Source organism: Monodon monoceros, unplaced genomic scaffold (assembly GCF_005190385.1).
Source record: "Monodon monoceros isolate NGI ecotype Baffin Bay Population unplaced genomic scaffold, NGI_Narwhal_1 Super_Scaffold_13, whole genome shotgun sequence".
NCBI classification, from domain to species: Eukaryota; Metazoa; Chordata; class Mammalia; order Artiodactyla; family Monodontidae; genus Monodon; species Monodon monoceros.
This window is the reverse complement of record NW_021703769.1, coordinates 13,963,449-13,984,058: the sequence shown is the minus strand read 5'-3', so window position 1 is coordinate 13,984,058 and position 20,610 is coordinate 13,963,449. Positions and strand designations below refer to the sequence as shown.

At 45.4% G+C, this 20,610-nt stretch overlaps 1 protein-coding gene across 5 annotated transcripts in view; it reads right to left on the bottom strand.

Annotated features, from left to right (window-relative positions):
* The window catches only part of SLC13A3 (solute carrier family 13 member 3), an 85,221-nt gene that overhangs the window by 34,284 nt on the left and 30,327 nt on the right, over window positions 1–20,610 (bottom strand). For all 5 annotated transcript variants that reach the window (XR_003793130.1, XM_029220618.1, XM_029220615.1 and 2 more), the window contains 3 exons: window positions 11,102–11,367; window positions 8,249–8,409; window positions 379–445 (listed from right to left, as the gene is read on the bottom strand). Coding sequence is in view for 4 of the 5 variants with exons in the window: in XM_029220615.1 (XP_029076448.1) it covers window positions 379–445; window positions 8,249–8,409; window positions 11,102–11,367 (494 nt within the window). In the remaining variant the exon portion in view is untranslated. The remainder of the gene's footprint in view (window positions 1–378; window positions 446–8,248; window positions 8,410–11,101; window positions 11,368–20,610) is intronic.

Below are 20,610 nucleotides of genomic sequence, written 5' to 3'. Positions count from 1 at the left end.
TGTCAGTGTCAAGATACTTCTCAAGTCACACAAGTGCGAAGGGTGTCTCAGGATATTTTTGTCTTTGGAGCCGCTTGGCCTGGTACACCCTCTCCTCCACGACTGTCGTGTGGCTTGTGCCTCCTGTTCTTCTGGTCCCTCCTTCTAGACACTGCACCTCAGCAGACCTTTAGGGATTTAATGTGCTCCCCTGCCCTTCCTACATTTGCTTTTTTCAAGGAGCCTGGAGCCAAAGCTATAAATGGTGGAAACTTGGGCATTAGGTCATCTGGAGAAAAACTGGGGGGTAGGCGGAGGATTGCTTGGAGCATTGAATTCCTGTTCATCATCTCCTTGGATCAAGCACTGGCTCCTCTGTGAATTCCACCAGGGACTCACTCTTCTGTGCCGGCAATAAACTGCATCTCCGTGGGCACAGCATGCAGGCCGTTTTTCCGCACAGCAGCTAGGAGGAAAGAACACGACGTCTTTAGTGTGATGTAGTAAATGGGACAGGAGTGTCCCATTCTTGTGCAGTCAATCAGAGTGCTTCCTCAGGTCCTGACCTATACTAGTCATTGGATCCAAAAAAAAAAAAAAAAAAAAAGATACTCAAAATTCCATCCATCCCTTTTTGGAGAGGGCTTCAGGCCCGTGGGCAGGGAGTTCACTGCAAGGCTGCTTGACAACCCATAACTCAAGCCTAGGCTAACCTGAGCTGTCATTGTCAAAGGGATGTTTGGGAAAGACTAGCTCTGAGTGGTAATGGGTCAGCAATGGGATGGGTGACCCCAGTCTGCCATACATTCAAAAAGCATTTATTGAGCACCTGCTGTGTACTATTGACTATGAGCTTGGGGAGCACAGTGAATAATATAGGACAGTGTCCTTGCTCCCATGAAAGTTATATTCTAGAAAGGGAGACAGACAATAACCAAATAAAGAAAACTTCCAGTTGTGATGAAAGTGACAGAGGAAATGAAACTGGGCAACGTGATGGAAAGTGACTGCAGCGTGGGGAGGAGGAGCAGGGGGACTATTATGATCAGGTCAACAGAGCAGACATATGAGCTGATGGCACTTGAGCGGACACCTCAAGGATAAAAAGGAGCCAATCATCTGAAGACTTGTGGGAAGAGGGGCGGGGGCAACAGGAACAGCAAGTGCAAAGGCCCTGAAGTGAGAGTGTGTCTGGTGTGTTGGGAAGCAGGAAGGAGATCAGTGGGGCTGGAGGGGCATGAAGGAGGAGGAGAGGTGGGAGAAGTGGCAGGAGTGAGGCAGCAGGAAGTGGTGTGGATCACACAGAGGTCTTGGGGCTCACAGTAAGGACTTTAGCTTCTCCTCTGAGCCAGATGGGAGTGGAGCCAGGGGAGTGTTTGAGCAGAGGAGAGTCAGGACAGGATCTGACTTCATTTTTAAAGAAGCCCTTGCTTGATAGGCCAGTCTCCCCGCAGGAGCCTTGGAGTGTCGTGGAGACAACTGAAGGGATTAAAAGTTTCGGCAGCTGAAACCATCACCGAGAGCAAAATAATCCATCCCAGGGCATTGGAAGTGTGACTGGTAGCTGAACACATGGGTTCAGGGTTCAAGTCCTAGCTCCATCACTTGCTTTGCGACCTTAGATCAGTGTGGCTCCCACCTGGGGTCGATTCTGCCTCCAGGGGATATTGGACAATGTCTGGAGACATTTCTGGTTGTTGCAACTGGGATGGGGGGAGTTGGGGTGCTACTGGTCAGAGGTCAGGGATGCTGCTAAACATCTTATAGGACGTAAGTCAGCCCCCACAAGAAAGAATTATCCTACCTAAAATGTCAAATAGTGCCAAAGTTAAGAAACTCTGGCTTAGATAAATCCCTTGATCTCCTTGAACATCTTTAATTCATAAAATGGAAGTAATAATTCCCCTAGGGTTATCAAGAGGATTAAAGAGTTGACTTATTTGCTATAGACAGAATGTTTTCATCACCCCCAAAATTCATATGTTGAAACCTAATCCCTAATGCGATGGTATTAACAGGTGGAGTTTTGGGGAGGTGATTAGGTCATAAGGGAGGAGCCCTCATGAATGGGATTAGTGCCCTTATAAAAGAGACCCCACAGAGCTCCCTTGCCTTTTCCACCATGTGAGGACACAGTGAGAAGATGGCTGTCTACAAACCAGAAAAAGGCCCTCAACAGACACCGGATCTGCTGACGCCTTGATCTTGTACTTTGCAGCCTCCAAAACTGGGAGAAATAAATACCCAGTCTCTGGTATTTTTGTCATAGCAACCTGAACAACTAAAACGTCATTTAAAGCAGGGATTAGCAAACTTATTCTGTAAAAGGCCAGTAGTAAATATGAAAAGCCATATGATCTCTGTTGTAACCACTCAAATCTGCCATGATATCATGAAAGCAGCCGTAGACAATACAGAAATGACTAGTGTGACTAAACATTTATTTTTGGATACTGAAACTGAATTTCATATAATCTTCACATGTCACAAAATCTTCTTCTTCTTTTGATTTATCCAACCATTTAAAAACATAAAAACTATGCTTAGCTTGCAGGCTGCATGAAAAACAGGCAGCAGTCTAGATTTGGTGGGCCCAAGTTTGCCAGCCCCTGATTTTAAAAATTTAACAGGAATCTGAGCACTAGTGGGGATTTAGAAAATGTGGGTTACTACCAAGAAAGAATAAAAGAGTGGCCCCTGAAGTCTGGAACTGGTCTGACCCAGATACGACAGACACATCATTCTCTTGTTGGACCTAAACAATCTCACACATCACCGACTTCAGACAAAGTCACTCTGAGACTGATAAAATGAGCCAGAGCAAGGACACCTCATAATCTCGTTTAAGTGCAAAGCCACTTGCCACCCACAAAATATCAAGCTTCCACTTCTCTTGCTAAATAAGTGGTTACTTCTTGCCTAATCACAGAATCGTCCCCAGTCTCTGACAGCACCCAATCTAGAGCAAACCCTACTTTCTTAGCCCCCATCCCCACCCAAAATGACCCAGCCAAAGCCCAAATCCTATGAGAGGTGCTTTCTAGCACCCTCTGAGTTGACTGTAGTTGCCCGTGGTGTGTGTACTCCCTCACTGCAGCAACGATAGCAAACTCAACCTGTTTAACTACAGATGTATTCCTGGGGGGCTTTGGCCACGTGGACTGGATGGAAGGGTCTAGACTCCAGCCTCAGTTCTTTCCCTGTCTCACCAGGGGGCTTGGGGAAGTCCCTTCCCTTCTCCACTCTGGGCTGTTCTTTTCCTGCTGGTACCACGAGGGAGCAGCATTCCATGGTGGCTGACTGGGTCATTTTTACTGTGCCTGAGGCTGGCCCTGCTGACCACCAGCAGTGGTCTGAAGGCTAAATTCACATCAGCTCACCCTGGGCCGTGGGGACAAGGGCTTCAGGGCTCCCGTGATGGGAACACACGTCCACATGCAACACACGGGGCCGGAGGCCGGGGCACTGAAGCAGGAAGTGAAGGGCTGTTAATAGGACACTGATGCTGGTGGGCAAAGTCACTCCCCAGGGGATGGCCAGACAGGAAGAACCCTGACCCAGTGACTCCCTACCCCCCACCCATCTCTAGCTCTCTCTGTACCCTTCTCACCCGGGTTGGGAATGGCTGTCACGCAGCATCAGATGTCTGCAGAGCTCACCAGCATCTCGGGTATAACAATAGGCCACCTTCCTCAGCCCTGGATGAACATTAGAATTTGCTGAGAATGCCCAGGTCCCACTCTGGAGGTTCTGGTTTAGAGGCTCTGGGGACTCAGTACTTTTAAAAGCTCTGTAGGTCATTCTTTTGGGCAGGCAGGGTTGAGAAGGCTCCCCTGAAGTTAGAGATGGGGAACTGAAGCCTCCAGTGGCCGCCCACGACCTTAGAGGGGGTGAGTGCTCCCCAGTTTGCCACAGTCCTCACCTGGCCGCTTTTCTCAGCCATGCAAGCTGGCTGCTGCCAGCATCGGAGTTGGAGAGCCCTGATACAAAACTGTACGTGCTATAGACGAGGCAGAGGAAGCTATACATACACACACGGCTATGAACAGTAATTATCTGTAGCAATTAAAATTAGGAAGGAGGGAGTTTCACTTTTTCTTTATGCAAATTAGTAATGTGAAAAAATTTGATACCAAGCATTATTTTTTTCTAACGATGATGATAAAACCAATGAAGATGAAGTTGAAAAAAACTTGGAAAACCAAGGTGCTACTCAGCCCCTAGCAGCTCAGCTACTCTTAACCATTTATCCCGGGTCATCCCTGTACTTCCTGTGACCACGGTGACCCAAGTGACCACACGAAAACAGGCCAAAGTCTCCAAAGGTTCTGACTTCCCCGGGTCCAGAAATCGCAGGCTGGTTAGGTGCTCGGTGTTTACGTAAGATCTTATTCAAATAATAACAATCCCTGAGTTTATATCGGGTGGGGGAGCTGAGAACTTTCACATTTGTAATCTTACAGCAGCCTCAAAACAGACTGGGAGAGCTGGGCAGGGGTTATTACCTTCCTCTTTACACCTCGGGAAACTGAGGCCCGGAGACACGGGGGAAGCGTGGGATAAAGATGACTCACTGGGTAAATGGCAGAGTCGGCTTGTTCCCAGGACTACTGATTCCCCACCCCTTGAATCTCACCCCACCTCCAAAGGCACCCACCTGGCTCTGACCTGGAACAGCTGACTCTAATTGAACCTCCCTGGTATGACTGAAATGTTCTTGAAGTTTGGCACACAGAAGGCTCTCAGGAAAGAGTTCTTGTATCAGATTAGGTAAATAGCACCCCAGGGGAAGTCAAAGGTCCCCAGGATAGGCAGTTTTACATCCATTCATTTACTTAGTTCCCACAGCCGCCTGGGCGGTAAGGATTAATGTCCCCATTTTATATATGAGGAAACAGGCGTAGAGCAGTTCAGTAACTGGTTTGTTTACTTATTTATTTATTTCACACACTTATTGATTATCCACTACGTGCCAAACAGTGTTCTAGGTGAACAATGCTATAGTTCACAGCAATGAGAAAGATTGACACAAGCTCCCACGGAACTTGGAGTCCACGGAGGAGACGGGTAATAAATCCTTCTCAACTAGCAGTCATAGGAAACTTCAACCTGAATCAAGGTGTAGGGTCTTATTACCCACTCTTTCCAATTCCTGGAACTCTTATACTGGTTTTTATATAATAGCAATAGTATCACTGCCACGTATTAATCATGTCTATGTGCCAGGCTCTCATTTCTCATGTAAGCCTGACAACGATATGTACGAAATGGGTGGTTTTGTCCTCATTTTATAGATGAGAGAAGAGCCTCAGGAAGAGGCCCCCTCTCGCAGCCTCATGAATGAAGAGGGAAGAGGAGGACAATGCTTAACTCAGCTGACAGACCGCTTCTGGAATGAGAGCGTCTTGGGCATTCTTAAAGGAAACGCATGGGTGGCAGCCTAGCCTTCTCTGGGCAGAAAAAAGGAGGGGGGAGAGTGGAAGAGTTTAGATTCAAAAGCCAAATGGGCCCCTTACTGGCTGAGGGACTTTGGGCAAATACTTCGCCACTCCGTGCATCAGTTTCCTCCTCTGTAAAACAGGCATGATGACAGGGCCACCCCTGAAGGGCTGAAGTAGAGGATCGAATGAGAACATGCATGTAGAAGGAGAAGCCACCACCCATGTGGCCCTGGTCCCCCAGGCAGTACAAGGAGCAGAGTGTGTAAAAGAACTGAAGAGAAGCAGCAGGGCTGCCCTCCAAGGCTGAGGATCCCTAGGGTGTTGTCCAGCGAGCCCCGTCCTGCCCCAGGCTCTATCTTGTTCTGGCTTGTAAGCACAGATTCCAGATTCAGAGAAAGCTCAGCAACTAACTCACCATGTTGCTTTGGGCAAAGCATTTTGCCTCTCTGACCCTCAGTCTCTTTGTCTGTAATATGGGTGTCATCTACTTCATAGTACTGTTATGAAGATTAAATCAGCTAATGGGTATGAAAAATTTAGCACAGCGTCTGGCATAGGGTGGGTCTTCAGGAAATGGTAGCTCACATCATCCTTATAGTTGCTGCTCTGGGTGTCCCTCAGGGACTTAAAGCCTCCAGGAAAGCCTCCAGGAGCCTCCTCGCCCCTATCCTGGCCCATAAACAGAGTCTCCACTCCCTCCACTCCTGTCCTTACCTCCTGCCACCAGGACAGAGCACAGAAACTGGATGAAAGAGAACATCTCTCTTTGCACTGGAATTACCCATTTTAGGTCTTGGGGCTGATCATTAACTAATCCCCGATCTCTGATCCTGCCGCCTATGAAAGCAGAGGTCTGCCCCAGCCTCTCAGGGTCTCCTGCCTCCTGACATCCTGCAGCATAAGGGGAAAGACTCTGGATTTCGCATGACGCTGTGTGTGACCTTGGGCAAGTCCCTTCCCCTTCTCGAGTCTCAGGTTTTTCATCTTCTTTCATATAATGAGGGAACTGGCTTTCATACCTTTTTTTCTTTTTTTTTTTTTGTCACTAAACTCTTAGAAAAAACATCTTCTATGGGAGGCAGAACAACAGAGGTTAAGAGTACAGGCGCTAAAGTCAACCCACCTGGATTCAAAATACCAGAGCTGCTGTTTTGGAATTATGTGACCTTGGGGACTACTTTAACCACTTTTTAAATTTCTTCCTCCATTCCCATTGCTCTAAATGAGGTCAAAGCTAGCTCCACGTCATTCAGATGTAAGGCCCTTAGATGAGACCTTGCATAAAAGTAAGTACTCAGTAAACATCGGTGATTGTTACTTGGAAGCTCAGAGTAGGTAAAGTGGGGGCAGCTGGGTTGAAATGAGAACGCAGAGTTAACTGCTTGCTGCCACCCCAAGGTGACCAGGAGGTATTCTCTTGGAGCCCCAAGACTCAGGGTGCGGCAGCCATTTTGCAACCACGAGGGAAAGACCAAGGGAATCACAGAGATACCAGTGAACAGCCCTGACATCCTTGTGCCTCTGAAATGACCCTGGAACTGCCCTTCTCTGACTTTTTGACATTTGAGGAAAATAACCCTTGTTCTTTAAGTCACTGGCAGACAGGCATCCTTTTACCTGCAGCCAAAAGAATTCTCACTGATGCAGCCGATTTCACGCGGAAGAGGGTGGGCTCTGCAGCCAGACTGCCTGGGTGCAAAGTTGGGCTCTACCATTTGCTCGTTGTGTGACTTGGAGAAGTCAGTTCCCCTCTCTGAGCTCTCATTTAGTCACTTAAAAACATGGCAGCTACTTGTGTTTTGTTTTCTTTAGAACACAGTTTCAGAGATTTAAGTGAATCCAATCCCTCATTTCACGGCACATTCTCACTACCTGTTGCACAAGGCCACTCTTTTTGTTTTATTTATGAATTTGGTCCCTTTTACCCCCATTTCCCAATCCCATCCTTCCCAGAGCAACCACTGGGATGCGTTTAATGTATAGCTTTTCCTTTGTTTATGTTCTTGCAAACGTTTTGTCTTTTGTGAGTATTTTTAATTTACATAACGATATTGTGCTCTATATCTCCTTCTGGCTTTTCCAATCACAACTAAGTTTTATGAGATTTATTTCTATAACTATATGTCCCTCTAATTCTTTGTTCCTAAAAGCAGCATAGTGCTCGGTGATGCACCCACCACACTCAATCTCCTCCTTCACTGGCGATGGTGGCCATACCACAACCCTAAACCTAACCCGAACCTGAACCCTAACCAGCATACCACAGGGAATGCTGCACTAAACATGGTCACGTGTGTCTCCTCATGAACCCATGTCAGAATGCCTTTAGCACTTGCATTCAGGGCCAAACTTCTGGGTTCCAGGGTATACGCACTCTTAGTTTGATCAAATATTTGTAGAATGCCCTTAAGAAAGGCTGACTGTCCACACTGCCTAGCAGCGCACAGAGTTCCACTGGCTCCCATTCCTGCCAACACTGGGCACTATCCAGCTTTCTTATTTTTGCCAATCTCATTGAAATAAATCTCATCATTGTTTCAAGTTGCATAGTACCTACTTCATGAGGCTGTTTTGAGACGCCAAGGAGTTAATGTATGTAAAGTGTTTAACTCATTGCTTAGTACACAGTAAATGCTCAATAAATGCAAATTTTTAAAAAAGGTACCATGGTTTGACTTAGTGAATTCTCAGTTACTATTATTAAACTTGGCACATAGTAGGTGCTCAATAAGTGCATTCCCTTGGCCTTCCCCAACACCCTCTGGATGTCCCCACTCCCACTCTTCCACCTTGGTGGAGTTCCTCCCAGTCCCTTCCCACAGACTCACCTGCTTTCTCTTCACTCTCCCAGCTGAGGTCTTTATGAACCTCCTGGCCAAAGAGACTCTTCAGGATGGCGCTGGCGATGGGCAGCATCATGGCAGTGGAGGCCGTGTTGCTCAGCCACATGGACAGAAAGGAGGTGGTCACCATCATCCCTAGGATGAGCCTGGGAACAGAGGGAGTTAGAGGCCGATCTAGAACTGGGGCCTCTGGTTTGTATCCCACCTGTTTACACATGGAAAGTTAAGGCCCAGAGAGGACAAGCTAGTGACCAAGTGGGAACCAAATCCATTCACCACGCTTATTCTAGATCTAAGGAAACTGACTCAGTGTATGTAAGTGAACTGACCTCAGGTGCCCAAGGTAAATTAGTTCTAAAGACACACCAACCCTGACATTTTCTCTCCTTTGCCCACAAATCCTGGATAGCTCCCATTGCAGAATAAAGGTGTCTTGGTTTGGCACCAAGACTCTCCACTGTTTCACCCTAAGTGGCCTTCCCAGCCTCCTCTCTCCCCCTTCCCTTCCCACTCCTCCCAGGCACCCCTGCTCAGGCTCTGCTGAGTTTCTCGCCAGCTCCCAAACACGCCTTGATGTCCTGCCTGCCTGCCATTGCTTGGTCCCTCCCACCAACAGGAATCTAAGTTTAGTGATTTGCTTTTCTTTACATTGAACTCTTAATCCACCTGGAATTAATTTAGTTGTATAGAACAAAGTCGGATCTAAGTAGAATTTTTTCCTAAAGAATACACAAATTATTCCAACACCCACCACTTCTTGAATCCTTCCCTTTCCCACGGATTTCAGTTTCTTCCAGATTATTTATTCTGTGTTTTAAAAATCTATTTCTGAGCTAGTGTCATACCGTTTTCATTTTTGTAACTTTAAAACATGTTTGACAGCAGCCTCATCCATTCTTCAAGGCCAAATGTAACCTCCTCCAAGAAGTCACCCAATATCTCTCATGTGGGCTCATATTGCACCATGTGTCCCTTAGGTATTAAATTCTGCTCTGTGTTGGGATCAGTTCTATAGATGGAATCTCTCCCATAGGACTGACAGTTCCTCCATGAGGAAACAGCTACAGAGCCTAGCAGAATGCCTGGCCCAGAGCAGACGCTAGAAAACCATGAGTTATTCAGAACCTCCTTCTCCCTCATCGCCACCCCCATCCCCACCACAAAAAGAGCTCTCAAACCTATCCATTCAGCCCATCTCCACTGCCACCACCCTAGTCCAAGGTGGCACCATCTCTCATCTGGATCCCCAGAACAGTCTCTTACCTGGGCTGCATCTGGCTTCTCACCTTCATCTGATCCCCTCATGGCAGCCAAGAGGAATTTTTTAAAAAATGCAAATCTGGTCATGTCACTCCCCAGCTTAGAATTCTTTAAAGCAGAGATTGATAACCAGGGGGGCCATAGATATAATTCAGAATGGACATGATAGGGGAAAATATACCTCTATTTTACTAACATCTAATAGAAATTAAATATTTCCTTCAGTGATAAACATAGGCAAAAAAGTTCAGTATTATTAGAAGGGGAGGACTTCCCTGGTGGTGCAGTGGTTAAGAATCCACCTGCCAATGCAGGGGACACGGGTTCGAGCCCTGGTCCAGGAAGATCCCACATGTTGGGGAGCAACTAAGCCCGTGAGCCACAACTACTGAGTCTGTACTCTAGAGCCCATGAGCCACAACTACTGAGCCCGCATGCCACAACTACTGAAGCCCGCGCGCCTAGAGCCTGTGCTCCACAACAAGAGAAGCCACCACAGTGAGAAGCCCGCACACCACAATGAAGAGTAGCCCCCGCTCGCCACAACTAGAGAAAGCCCGCGTGCAGCGACGAAGACCCAATGCAGCCAAAAATAAATAAATTAATTAATTAATTAAAAATTTTTTTTCTCTGTTAGAAGGGGAGTTGGTTACCAGTAAAGATCACAGACACTTCTATATCACATTATAATAGTTGAGACATCTTGGAATATCACTGACACTCAGAACTGCCTCAAAACTACAGTTATGAGGCTGTTGCTAGATCTCATCATTTATTGTGTTAATAAAGAAGTACATATAGTATTCTTACAAATTTGTGTGGTTTTAAAAAATTGTTTGGATAAGTGCATTTTGCTGTAATTGTTGTGGTTGTTGTTTTAAATCCTATGTGTTGTGCTTTATGAATTTAAAAACATTACTGGGAAGGAATCCTTAAGATTCAACAAATTGCAAAAAAAAAAAAGATTAAAAGAACAACAATGACCTTATTTTAAAGGCCATTCAATCATCTTGAAATAAAAGTTGGAATCCTAGCTAGGGGGCCCAAGGCCCTTAGGAATGGACCCTACCTCCCTGCCTCTCCAAGGCCATCTTTCCATCCACTCTCCACCCACCATGTCACCTTGGCTGGTAAACAGAAAACCAGGACGATAACAGCCAGCATTTACTGTGCAGGTCCAAGCTACTGTATCATCATTTTACAGGCAAAGAGAGCCTAAGTCACCTCCCAGAGCAGGAAAGGTGGGATTCAGCCACAAGTAGTCTGAGTCAAACTGCTAATATGGCCCCCTCTAAAACTACTGGACAGGAATCCCTGGGGGTGAGGTCTGGGAATCAGCATTTCAACTGATTCCCATGTGATTCTTACATACTTTCGAGAACTGCCCAAGGGCCTAGCACTGTGTCTGGCACACAGAGCGGCTCACTAAATATTTGAGAAATGAATAAACAAGTGGATGGTGGGACAGGATGAGTTTGTTGCCCTGGATGACCAGAGCAGGAAGAGTGGGTTTAAGCTCCAAGAGATGTGGTCCCTCTGCCTCGCCACCTCTGGGCTGTACCCATTACCTGGCCTTACCTGGCCGGCTGGACCCCAGTGAGCATCAGGACCTTGAGGGCAATTCTCCGGTGCAGGTTCCACTCCTCGATGGCGCTGGCCATGATCAGACCGCTGAGGAAGAGGAAGTTGGTGTCCAGGAAGTACTGGGCGCAGACCTTGTTGGAGGGCAGGATGCCCAAGAAGGGGAAGAGGATGATGGGCAGCAAGGCCGTCACCGAGAGGGGCAGGGCCTCTGTGCACCAGTACACCGCCATGAGCAGGATGACGAACAGGCAGCGACCTTCCTGCAGGGGGGAGATGCAGGCTCAGGAGGGTCAGCAGAGCTTTGGGTGGCAGAGGGAGAAGAGGTCCTGGAGCAGGGCCCATCAGGGCCCATTCCTCGGGGAGGCAGTGGAGAGGGTAAGTGCCCAAGGCTCAGACTTTGAGCCGGTGCTGTCACCTATCTGAGCCTCATTTTGCTCAACTATAAAATGGGGAAGCTATATCTGTCCATTTTATAGGATTGTTTGACGATAAAATGAAATACCCCATTGTCTTAGAAGTAGACCCTGAGATGAGCATGAGAGGGAAAAGTAGTTTGCTCGACAGGGAATCTCAGAAAGTTCTGGAAGGGCAGTGAGGAAGTGAAACAGAGAAGGACGCCAAGACAGTGTATTAACAAGAAGGTTACTACGGAGGGCAGCTGGGGCTCAATCTTGATGGGGACCCTAGAAGACAGTGGAGATCATGCCTCAGAGTAGTCCCCCTGGGAGGCAAGGAAGCTGCTATTTATCTGCCAGCTCTTGGTCATCACTGGTTGAGGGCTGCTCATGGGAGCGTTAACTCCCCAGCATTTCGACCTGCCCAGTGCAGCAGCCAAATTAACAAGTTCATGCAGAGCATCCAGGGCTCTGCAAGAAGCTATTGGCATGTGCAGAATGGTAACCGCCAACAGGGACGTGGACAGAGCACCAGTAGCAACGGCCGCATCCATACATGGCATTTAGCACAACGTCCAACACTTGGTACCCACTCTATAAATAGTAATAATAATTACTGATATTTATTGGGCTAGTAGGTACCAGCTATTGTTTATTCATCACAAAATCCCAGTGAAGTACGTATAATTATTATGACCATTTGGTGGATTGGGAAACTGAGATTCCAGGAGGTCAGTAGCAAGGCAATGGTTGTGCAAACAAGACAATCTACCTCCAGAGCCAACTCTCTTAACCAAGTACCCCACAGCTGTTACCAGCTGAATGCTAGAATCTATGCCTTCAGGTTGACAATGCAATTTCAAAGATTCAAAACAAAACGGATCTGTGGTTGCCAAGGCTGGGGTTAGGATGTTTGTGTTTTGCGGGGGTGGGGGGAGCTGCAAAGAAGCACAAAGGAAACTACTGGGGCGACAGAAATGTTCTAGACCTCGATTGGGGTGGTGGTTGCATGGGTTTGTACATTTGTCAAAACTTGTGAAACTATTCACCTGCTGATGAAACAAGAGCGCAGTAATGGTAACATCTTCTGATACATCAGTGTCCCTCAGGGTCCATAACAAATAGTGTCTTATTATTCCCATAGTCACTATTTAAATAAAACTGCCTACTGCCCTGACCTTGCTTTCTTATATTCTCTCAAGGCAATGATCTTGTGTGTACAGACTACTTCTTGGATTTGGTGCTGTCTGATGCCATTTATTCTCCTTACTTCTTACATAGTAGGTTTTGTTGACTTTATTCAGTGTCCACAGCACACTGAACTGAATTCCATCCTAACAAGCACCATCCTAATAGAACATATTCTCAGCTACACAGGACAGGCATCAAACTATGTGCAGACACTACAATTAGTTAATCCATCTAAAGGGGCAAGGTCCAATGGTCCAGGGAGACCAATGAGATGGCTTTGGCAATAATCCAAGCAACAGATACTGGCAGCTAGGGTCTGATGGGAGCAGTGGAGGTAACAAGTCGTCAAATTCTGGATCTATTTCTAAGATAGCTTTGCCAAGGATCTGTTATGATGTGTAAGGCAAAGAGAGAAGCCCAGGGTAATTCTAGTTGTTGGCCTCAATGGAAGAATGAGATTTTCCCTTACTGAGAGAGGGAAGACTGTAAGACACACCTACATCCATTTCCAAACCTTGAAAACACATCCTGAGACTCTGCTTAACACGCCCAACATAGGAGAATTTCCATTTCCCAAGTGCCTTAGCTTTTGTACCAGTGTTTACATTCTCTCATGCAATTTACAGACCTACAAAAAGTCTCTTGCAGAGAGAATTTTTGTAAAACAAATCCTCTTTTCCCATTTGTCTATTTTTTCTTTTGTTGCCTGTGCCTTTGGTGTCATATCCGAGAAATCATTGCCAAATCCAATGTCCTGAAGTTTTTGTCTTATGTTTTCTTCTTAGATTTTTATAGTTTTAGGTCTTATGTTTAGATCATGAGCACATTTTGAGTTCATTTTTGTATGTGATGTTAGATAAAGGTCTAACTTCATTCTTTTGCACATGAATATCCAGTTTTCCCAGCACAATTTGGTGAAAAGATTGTCCTTTCCCCATTGAATGGTCTTGGGACCCTCTCCAAAAATCATTTGACCATACACGTGAGGGTTTATTTCTGGGCTTTCTATTCTGTTCCATTGGTTTATATCTGTCTTTTTGCCAGTACCACACTGTTCTGATTACTGCAGCTTTGTAGTAAGTTTTGAAATCAGGAAAACTTCTGAGTCCTCCAGCTTTGTTCTTTTTCAAGATTGTTTTGGCTATTTGGGGTCCCTTGAGATTCCACATGAATTGTAGGATGGGTTTTCTATTTCCACACAAAAAATCACTGGGGTTTTGATAGGGATTGCACTGACTCTTTAGATCACTTTGGGTAGTATTGATATCTTAACAATATTAAGTTTTCCAACCCATGAACACAAGATATGTTTCCACTTACAGTCAGTCCCCTATTTCTGATGGTTCAACTTAACAATTTTTTAAACTTTATGATGGTGCAAAAGTGATATGCATTCAGCAGAATTTTGAAGTTTGATCTTTTTCCAGGCTAGCAATATGCAGTCTGATCCTCTCTCCTGATGCTGGGCAGTGGCAGCGAGCCTCAGCTCCCAGCCAACCACACCATCATGAGGGTAAACAACCGATATACTTACAAGCATTCTGTACCCAGGCAACCATTCCGCTCTTCACTTTCAGTACAGCATTCAATAAATTACATGAGATATTCAACACTTTATTATAAAATAGGCTTTGCGTTAGATGATTTTTGCCCAACTGTAGGCTAATGTAAGTGAGCACATTTAAGGTAGGCTAGGCTAAACTATGATGTTGAGTAGGTTAGGTGTATCAAATGCATTTTTGACTTATGATATTTTTAATTTACAATGTGCTTATTGGGATGTAACCCCATTGCAAGTTGAGGAAGATCTGTATTTATGTCTTTCATTTCTTTCAGCCATGTTTTGTAGTTTTCATTGTACATGTCTTTCACCTCCTTGGTTAATTCCTAAGTATCTTATCCTTTTTGATGCTATTGTAAATGAATTATTTTCTTAATTTCCTTTTTAGATTGTATAGAAATGCAACTGATTTTTGTGTGTTGACTTTGTATCCTGCTACTTTGCTGAATTCATTTATTAGTTCTCACAGTTTTGAGTTGTTGGGGTCAGGGAAGAATAATTGTAAAACAAATCAACACTGCTTGAAACAAATATTTTAAGAGGTCAGACTATTGGACACACATTTTAAAGATCGAAAGCAAAAGCGATAATATGGAATCAAATACCACGACTAAAAATTGCCTAAGTTTTGATTTCCTAACATCTTTTTGGTTCCTATACCAGGCAGATTCCTACATATCAGGGATGAGAGATCTTAGATAATCACAGATTTATAAGTATTTATAACTTCCAGCCCTTTGTCCAAGCAAAATTGTATATTGAATCACAATATAAAACAGACAAACCTTGAGAGTAAAATTTAGTTAAAAGGAGTTTTTCCGGGAGAAGTGGGATGAGGAGCTCCCTACTGGGCCCCCTGTTCACTCCCTCCCTCCCACCTACCCTGGCAAACCTAATACCTCCCTGATCCAGGAATTCAATGGAGGACAGTCAGACCATCGCCAAGCCCCCTGCTTTACGGATATGAACACTGAGACCAGAGAGGCAACAGATAGGTGTCAGGCATGTTTCTAGAACCCCAAACTGGGGTTTCCCAGGCAGCTGAGATCCTGCGCTGCATCTGTTATAGAAAAGGACCTCTTTGTCTCAATGGGTGCTTGGAGCCAAAAGCCATCGTTCCAGGGTTCCACAGAGGCAAACAAAGGGGCAGACCCAACCCAGGTACTCCTAGTACAGCAAACAAAGATGCAGGAAAGTGGCAACACAATAAACAGCACCCCATTTACAGAAGCTTCTGGAATGCCCACGTTCTGCCAGGGGAGTTTCAGGGACCACCCTGGAAGCCAATGAATCCAAAGGTTCAGGCCACAAAAAAGCAAATTTGGCCAACAAGGTCTTCTTAGGGCTTGGAACCTGTGAGTCCACAAATGGACCCGAATATCAGCTAGAGACAGTTTTCATAGCTCAGAGAGGTCAAGTGACTACTCTGAAGACACACAGCTTCCTAGAGATGGAGCCAGGTTTTAAGTAGAAGGCCATGTCCTGGCTCCTTGTGTGGCAGAAGCGTGATACCACTTGTCTCCATCCCCTTATCCTGCTTCATTTTTCTTCATATAACCAAGTGCTGCCACCTGTTTTAGTCAGTGTTCCCCAGAGAGAGAATGGATAGGACATATCTAGATACATGTAAGAGGAGACCTGTGATAGGATTTGGCTCCCACAGTTATGGAGGCCAGGAAGTCTCACGATTTTCCATCTGCGAGCAGGAGAACCAGGAGAGCTGGTGGTGTAATTCAGTCCAAGGTCAAAGCCCTGAGAAGCAGGGGACTGCTGGTGTAGGTTCCAATCTGAGTCCAAAAGCCCAAGAACCGGAAGCACCGATGTCCGAGGGCAGGAGAAAATGGATGGCTCAGACAGAGCGGAAGGGAATTTGCCCTCCCTCCACCCTTTTGTTCTATTCAAGCCCTCAGCTGATTGGATGATGCCCAACACATTGGTGAGGGCAGGTCTCAGTCTACTGATTTAAATGCAATCTCTTCCAGAGACATCCTCACAGATACACTAAGAAATAATGTTTCACCAACTAACTAGGCATCTCTTAGCCTAGTCAAGGTGACATAAAATTAACCTGAATGCAGACTTTGTACTTTACTGGTTTTCTCTTCCACTAGAATGTAAGCTCTAGGAGGGCAGGGATTGTGTCCCTGAAGCCAAGAACAGTGCCTGGCACATAGTAGCAACCCAAAATATTTATTGAATAACTAATACGTGCTTCTGCAACTCAGACAGTGCTTACAACATGTTCACTATCATCCATTCAGCAAACATTATTCCTGACCACGTGCTAAGCACCAGACTGGGAGTTGAGACTACGAAAATGACTGAGACATAGTCACGGCACTTTTACCAGGAAATCTGACAGTGCCAATCATAGGACCATTCTCAATGGCTAGTTCTCCTCAAACTCAAATGACCTTATCAGACTCTACCCACCAAATATCCCTCAAGTGGTGTGCTGGTAAATGTTTAACAACTGGCTCTCTGAAAAAACTGTGGGTGTATATGTTTGTGTGTGTGTGTAAAAGTTCTTGATTATTATTCAGTTCAGCTAAGAAGCCACTCATGTCATTGACCACTGAGTTTAGTTCCACTATGAATGCCGGTTATGTTTTAATTTACATTAATTATTAAGACAAAACAGACACAATGAAGGAACATGTCAGGACGTCACTTGCTTACCAATGGTGTGTCTTCTTTACTGTATCAAATGATGGTTTTCAAATACCAGAAGAATAGTTCCTCATTTTTTGTGCTAGTCACAATATAACAGCTATAGACAACACATTTTAAGTGTGATCTGTATTACTAACTTTTCCCATTACCTTCTCTTTTTTTTTGCGGTACGCGGGCCTCCCACTGTTGTGGCCTCTCCCGTTGCAGAGCACAGGCTCCGGATGCGCAGGCTCAGTGGCCACGGCCCACGGGCGCAGCCGCTCCGCAGCACGCGGGATCCTCCCGGACTGGGGCACGAACCCACGCCCCCTGCATCGGCAGGCGGACTCCCAACCATCGCGCCACCAGGGAAGCCCTCCCATTACCTTCTTAAGTCTAGACAAGCAACCAAACAATGAGCTAAGCCCTGATTTGTAGTGTTTACTGATTTCTATGGTGTAAATATGCCCACATGGCTGATTTCAAGCCACCAAGTTACATCACTGAGCACAGTGTTGGAAAGAGATGGACTGTATCACAACACTCCACAGTATTTCCTCCGCACACATAGATGTAAATAACAGTAGATGTAAATAATCCCAAGACCATAGATAATAGTAAAACAATTAGGAAGCGATGAGTTTTGACTATCTATTACCTTTGTTTTGATGTAACTTTTTAACCCCAATTAATAAAATTTCATTTTAAATAGTATCTATGTTTAACAACTAGCTAGCAAAATTCGTGAAATGTAACCATTAGGTCTTGTGAGCCAGTATATGGGCTCCAGTCACTCTGTGGGCCTCCAGGCAGAAGAACATCCATGGAAAGCCCCCAAGGAATCTGGGTCACATTCTGGTGCAAACTCGACATTCTTCAACCCATGTGTGGTATCATGCTCCATAATGCATCCATTGTTTAAAAATATACAATTATTTGCTGTCAAAGTTGGAAACTTGCTGCTGGCTTTGGAAGACACAACTATCCTGTTTTATGCGCCACCTGACAGACCGATAGGTATTCCAGTTTGAAGAATATATGTCTGTCTTTATCAGCTCAGGTTGCTACAAGCAAATACCAGAGACTGGGTGGCGTAAACAGCAGACATTTATTTCTCACAGTCCTGGAGACCTGGAGGATCTAAGATCCAGGTGTCAGCAGATTTGGACTGTGTGGAGAGCTCTCTTCCTGGCTTACAGACGGCTGTCTTTTCCTTATGTCCCCACGTGGTCCTTCCTTGGTGCCAGGCATGCAGAGACAAGCTCTCTTCTTGTAAGGGCTATAATTCCATCATGGGCCCCCCCCCCCCCGCCCTCATGAACTAATCTAATCTTACAGCTTAGAAAGGATACTAAATGGATAGTATGAACTACTTTATACCAATAAATTTGATAACTCAGAGGAAACAGAAAAACTTCTTGAAAAACATAACTTATTCAACAATCAGAAAAAGAAAGGCTGAATATTTCATTGTCTATTAAAGAGAATCAATCATTTAAAAACTCCCCTCAAAAAACAACAACAAAAAAAAAACCCTCTAAGCCCTGCTGACCTCGATGGTAATTCTACTAAACATTTAAGGACTAAGTAATACCCATCTTACACAAACCCTTCCAGAGAACAGAGAAAAGAGGAGCATTTCCCAATTCATTTTGTGAGGCCACGGTAACCCTGCTACCTGAGTTATCCTTACGAGGGCATGAAAAGAAAAGAAAAGAAAAGAGAATATTATAATGGTCGAGGTCAGTGGCATGAAAAGCCACCTAGTAAATCTGAACCCTAAGAAGCTCTGTTCAGAGCTGCCTTTTCTATCCTGCCTCACATCACCATGCAGGAGAATAATTATGATAATAATGACAACCAAAACCACCAACATGTTTTGAGTACTTATTAAGTTCCAGGTATTTTACATGTATTAATTCATTTAATGAGAGGTCCTATTATTTTTCAGAGGAGATTATAAATGACATCGATTTAGTCATGCATGTAAAGCTATGACCCAGGTAATTCAGTCCCAGGGTAGTGTTGCTGCTCATGAACTGCATATCTAAACAGAAATTCTAATCTTTAAACTCTCTTCCCCTAAACATTTAAAGGGCTCCGAGTATAATGAGAGTTAATGAACAAGTGCTTACAACCGGCCAGGTACTTTTCCTAGTAATTTACATGCATTAACTCATTCCGTTCCACAGCCATGCTTGGAGGCAGATATTATTGTCTCCATTTTAGCGATGGGACAACTGAGGCAAAGAGGGTAAGTCAGGTAACCTGCCCGAGGATGCTGAGGCAGAGACCGGGTTTGAACCCAAGGCGATCCGACTACAGAGTTTGCACTCCGTACCACTCCGCATCTCTGCATGATCCATGGGTGCCCTTGCCACATTCCTGCAGCCTCTAACTCTCTAGCATCCCTGGAATCTCTCGCATTCCTAGACCAAAAGAAACCCTCTCAAGCCTGGCCTTGCCATCTACCTCCCTCCATCACCTCTCGTCTGTGCCCCCACTGCCTCCAAAGGGCATGCTTTTAATAATCACCATGTCCCCTCCCAATTCTCCCATCCAGGAGCCTCATCCTTCTTTCCATTTTGGCTCCTTTTCTCTAGAAAATAATCTAACTGGAAGCTGTAGTCCTCCCTCTCTTCATAGGATAGCAACCACAACCACAATAAGACTACTAAGACCCAACATTTACTGAGAATGTACTATGTGCCGGACACCATTCCAACTACTGTCCCTGCGTTATCTCAGTTTAGTTGTGATTGTCACAACAGCCTTATGAAGCAGGTCCCGTGATTATCTCCATTTAACAGATAAGGAAACTAATACACAGAGTGATTAAGTAACCTGGCCAAGGTCACAAGGGCAGCCTACTGGATAAAACAGGCAGGTTCCCGGGCCTCCACTTAGCATTACGTCAGTACAGAAGTAGGAGGTGGGGAGAAGCTAAGCAGGTTACTTCCAAATGTCCAATCAGCATCTGGATGAATAGCAATGAATGAATTTTTCAGCCTAAGTATAACCCATGTAACATTTGGGACATACTTATACTAAAAGAATTATTCACTGTTCATCTGAAACTCAAAGTGAACTGGGCACCCTGTATTTTATCTGGCAACCCTAGCTGGACAAATACTCCAAAGATGTGAGGAGGAAAATCCCGAGTGTTCCTTGAGGACCAGAGGTGGGTCACCAGGGCCACTTTAAATCCTAAGAAGTCTGCTTCTATGTAGGACCCCCTCAAAAGTTCACACAGAGCAAACCAATGGAAAACCAGGCACTGGAAGGGCGCAGCCTATCAGATAAAATGTATCCCATAAGGAAAGTGTTCCTGGAGTGGGGACCCTCTACTCCCCCACCTCCTGCGATGCTCGCAAGACAATGTGTCAGAGGACATACCAGGCCCCCAGTGGGGGAAGCCAGCTGAACAGAGGAGCCAGCAAGCACTCACTTGCTCCCCAGGTGTCTCCTGCCCTCCTGGCTTCTCTCACACTGGATGTCAGAGACCTCTCTCTAGAACACGAGGAAGAGGAAAAACTTAAGGGGGAGTCCGGGAGAGAAGGATCTTCCTCTCAGTGGCTCCCAGCCCGTGGAGCACCCAGGTAGGGGAGCGAAAAAGACTTCTTCGAACCAAGTTCCACATTTTGATCCTTGCCTGGAACTGAACACTGACTTTCTGAATAGAGATCGTGTTTGTATATTCAAGT